This window comes from Nicotiana attenuata, unplaced genomic scaffold, assembly GCF_001879085.1.
Source record: "Nicotiana attenuata strain UT unplaced genomic scaffold, NIATTr2, whole genome shotgun sequence".
NCBI classification, from domain to species: domain Eukaryota; kingdom Viridiplantae; phylum Streptophyta; class Magnoliopsida; order Solanales; family Solanaceae; genus Nicotiana; species Nicotiana attenuata.
In genome coordinates, this window is record NW_017675367.1 from 55,432 (window position 1) to 59,876 (window position 4,445).

Here is a 4,445-nt window from a genome sequence, read left to right on the forward strand (position 1 = left end):
CCCACACAAATGTAAAAAAAATTCACGTTAGTATTGAAATGATATACATATACTTTTTCAAAGAGTTACAATCTTATTTTAGATCAAATTTTATTTAAAGATAATTTTTAATAGTTTCTTAAAAGTATATCAAAGTCGATCAAAATTTTGGAATTAGTTGAGCCGGTCAATATTTTGATTTTGAGATTCATGCTTCTACAATCTACAATATTAAAAACAAGGAACTCATCATCATAGATCAGACAAGTTTTAATTGCTCTATTAATTGTCAATTTTCTGACAAAAAAATAAAATAAAGGGATGAGGTGGGGGATTAAAGGTCGACAACTTACAAAAAGGAAAAAAGAAAAAAGAAAAAAGAAAAAAGAAGAAAATTACAACTAGATTATTAGTCAACGAAGGTTGGAAACTCAAAAGTTATCAATGTGTAAGCTCTGAAATTGCATAATAAGCGATCATAATGGGAAGTGAGACCAGAATGCCGATGATTACCCTGAAATAAAATTCACATAAGATCCATACTGTCAATAATCAGATCATTGCATATAGTACTCAAGTTATATGGAAAACAATTGCAGAAAGAAGGTTAAATATTCATTTTGTATGGTGAAATACTTTTTATAAAACACACAATGTGGCCTAGTGATTAATGAAATTGGTTGAGAACCATAATGTCCAGAGGCGGATTCAGAATTCAAACTTTAGGATTCAGCCTTTAAAAGTTTAACCACCGACTTTTTTTTTTAATATTTTTTTTATTTATATTATGGGTTCATATATACTATTTGTTGCAATTTTAGTAAATTTTTATACATGAATCCATGCACTGCATAAAAAATTATGGGTTCAGTTAAATCCGGCATTAGAAGTAACCCCCTGATGATCTCAGATTAAAATTTTAGCGGCCAAAGTAAGAACACTAAGTGATTCTTTCTATGTGGCCAAGTTCGATGCTCAAATCTAATCTGTATCTGTGCTGGTATGAGGTAGCAGGTATCTCATAAAATTAGCTGAGATGAGAGTAATTAAATTGGGTCCAGCACCGTGTTTATCAACAAAGTTACTTTTCACAAAACCATTTACTTTGTTGAAAAAGTTTTCACTATTAGCCTCATTCACGAATTTCCTCTTAAGAGAATACTAGTAGTAATATTTACTAGTCGATGATAAATGAAAAAGAAATGAGTTAGTGAAATAACTTACACAGCGCTAACAATCTCAGGGTGCACTCCATATTCTTTTGCCAAAACAAAGGACGCAATTCCTGGGGGTAATGCTGCCTTCAATCATAAATATAATTAAAGCTTGTCATTTGCCTTATAGAGTAAGGAAAAAATATAAATAAACCAAAAAAAAAAAAAAAAACAGTTCCTTTGAAAAATCGTAATATGTATTAATTCCTGGAGGTAATGCTGCCTTCTATCATAAAATTCTTAATTTATTTTACACTTAATTTACTTGGATCATAATGTTAACATTCATGTATACGGTCGAAATCAGGTACGCCCGATTTCCCCTGCTCGAGGGGTAGCTTAAGCCCGAGTTCAGGCAAGGTCAAGTTCGAGCTCGATGAACCAAACTCGAGCTCGAAGACAGAGTGCAATGCCCGAGGACATAAGTGCTCGAGGAACACCGGAACCGAGTACGACCAACTCCGAGACAGTGCCGTTATGAGTTTGTTACAGAAGGACAAGATTCCCGCCACGTCCCCAAGATCGTGGCGTAAATTCCGGAATGGATCTGTACGAATCCGTACTGGACGGTTATACAGCTGTCCCAATAAGATTCTTTATTTAAAATAGGAATATACCTTATTCAGGGTTCCCCTATTATATAAAAGGGATCCCAGTCCTGTGTATGAACACATAATCACTGAGAAAAGAATATACTCTCTGCTTTTGTCTACTGTTCATCAGCATTGTCCTTTAGCTCTACTGTTCTTACTTAATCGTTCTCGTTGTTCTAAGCCCACCTCGAGGTCACTAAGCTCGAGGTCACTGCTGTCAAGCAACATTGGTTTGATTCACTTGTCTCTTCATTTGTACCTCATATTTCTTGATTATGAATTGGTATTGAATCTAGTCATGTATCTTTAAAACCAAAAATCGAATTTAATTGTTACGTATTTTCGAGGTAAACAATTCAAAATCCTCCCAACCAAATTTGAGCAAATGAAAGATTTTAATTACTGAAAAAAAAAAAATTTAATTACCTGGAGAATGGCGGCTTGTAAAACATTGCCATGTAAACCTACGACGAAGGATCCAACGGTCATTGTAGCTGGTCCTACAACAAACCTCAATAATAGTCCAAACATTATGACACGTGTTCCTCCAGCCATTATTTTCTCTTGCATTGCCACAAATACACCTGCATTATTTGATAGAAATTATTTTTAAGATTTTGTGAATGCTATAATATAAAAAAAAATGCTATAATATCCAAACTATCAAATTTATGGGTGTATTTGGTATAACATAAAATATTTTCCGTGGGTTGATGTTACAGGTTTGATTTGTTTTCTATTTACTAAAACAAATTCGATAAAATGTCTGATATATGTTGCTTCAAACTGTCGAACATTAAGAGTGAATAAAAGGAGGGAAGAAGAAAAAGAAAAAACTTCAAAGTATGCCTTATTTAGATTAGATGACTAGTTTCCAAGGAATAAATTTTGAAGAATTAACCTAAATAGTTGTCCACCAAACCGCTTAAACTAAAAATAACAATGAATATATAATATATGTATAATTCATATACAATATATGTATAATCGAATGTGATCAGTGTAAATCTACATATACCAATTAGAAAAAGTAAACATTAAATTCAACCGACTATTTATTTCAATAATTTTTAGGTGGTAACTTGGAGGTTAAATTTAAGCTATAATTATAGAACCTCGATTATTACATTTATAGTATTGTCCTAATTTTCATGCAATGTAGTTAAATTACTTGAAAATTATAATAAATATAAAAGTTCGTTTTCAAATGATATTTTTTAATAAATAAACTATGACAAAATCCAAATAAGGTTGGCTAGGCGAAAGTTATATATAAATCCCTAGTCCTAGACCGAGGAATGAAAATCTCACCAATAGTAAACATTCCAATGCCACTTCCTGCCTTTGACATTATTGATATGCATTCCTTCGCGATATTCGGTAGTGCGAAATGCCACCTAAAAACATACGAAATTAGAACCTTTATTTATGTTAGAGGCAAATTTAGAATTTAAAGTCAACGTAGTAATTCATAAGAATGTGTTCTATAATTATAATTTGTACTTTTACAAATGTATAAGTGAGTCGAGCATAAAATAGTACGTTCGGTTGAACCCACTGAATTCACTTTCATTTCGGCCATTAAAGTTCTCAAAATATACTTAGAAGTTCTACGATAAAAGAACAAAAAAAAGTGACAAAAAGAGAAATATTTCTAAAATAAAAATAATTTTTAACATACCTGTCAGCTACAAGAGACCACATTATGCCCAGAAAACAAGCATAAAAATTAGGGTTCTTGGAGAGCTTAGTCCATACAACCTTCATTACTGACCCCAAAGGTGGTGTTTTTGTGGCTGTATATGTTGTATTATTTCCTTCTAAATCCTGATTAGTATTATCAAAAGTCATCTCATTTTTTGCATTTCTCAATTCCATCATAAATTGTATGATTATAGACCATATGAGAAATTGGATAGCCAATGATTGAATCACTAGATCAACTCCTACTTGAGGACTCATGGCATGCAATACAGGAATCCCCATAACAAGAGCATTAGTTAAACTACAAAAAGAGAAACTTGTAATGGACCAAGAAAAACTCCCCTTTCTATAGAAATTAGCCCACAAAGTAAGAACAAAACCTATGATGGCTTTAGCAATAAGATCACCACAAATGAAGAGATAGTTCATTTTATAGGGATTTACTTGGGAAATGAAGTCAAATGTGAAAAAAGGAAGAACAAAGAAATAGTTCAGTCTATTTATAGCATCACAATGTTCAGCACTAAATTTGTGCCACCATTTTACAGAACCATAACCTAGACCTAATGCCACATAGAGTGGTGCCATGGCTTCAATAACCTTGTAAATATCTGCCCACCCTATCATTTTTTTTTTTTTTTTTTGTGGAAAGAAATAAGCAGATATACTTTGCTTCGTTAGTAAAATCTTGAGTTATGTGACCTTAAAATCAACTACTTATATACTAGTGTATATATATATATTCACTTATAGGGTTCCAATGAGATAGACTCCTTTACATGCTGGATACTATATGTTAATTTAAGTTTGAATCTGTTGAACAATATAATGTACCTAGCTAGTCAAACATGTGAATTAATTATATTGTTTGAATATGGGAAGACCTAGTGAAACACAAAAGCAATATCTAAATCTATGTTGCTCGGATCCTCTGATGGCCGTATTTGTATCAAAT

General features: G+C 32.2%; 1 protein-coding gene across 1 annotated transcript; it reads right to left on the minus strand.

The window, feature by feature from the left end:
* Positions 1-225: 225 nt before the first annotated feature.
* On the minus strand, positions 226-4,189 carry LOC109219995 (auxin efflux carrier component 5-like). The gene is made up of 5 exons (XM_019384454.1): positions 3,468-4,189; positions 3,098-3,183; positions 2,213-2,370; positions 1,204-1,280; positions 226-493 (listed from the first exon to the last, which is right to left on the minus strand). Exons 1-5 carry the CDS (start codon positions 4,115-4,117, stop codon positions 421-423), a joined length of 1,044 nt encoding a protein of 347 aa, XP_019239999.1. The 5' UTR covers positions 4,118-4,189; the 3' UTR covers positions 226-420.
* Between the last annotated feature and the right edge of the window lie 256 nt (positions 4,190-4,445).

Bases quoted from the DNA above. Each gene is read 5' to 3' on its own strand.
- LOC109219995 (XM_019384454.1), bottom strand. From the start codon at position 4,117: ATGATAGGGTGGGCAGATATTTACAAGGTTATTGAAGCCATGGCACCA. The intron at 1,281-2,212 runs GTAATTAAATTT...TTATGATTGAAG, and splicing joins TACAAGCCGCCATTCTCCAG to GCAGCATTACCCCCAGGAAT. The intron at 494-1,203 runs GTAAGTTATTTC...ATTTTATTTCAG, and splicing joins CCTGAGATTGTTAGCGCTGT to GGTAATCATCGGCATTCTGG.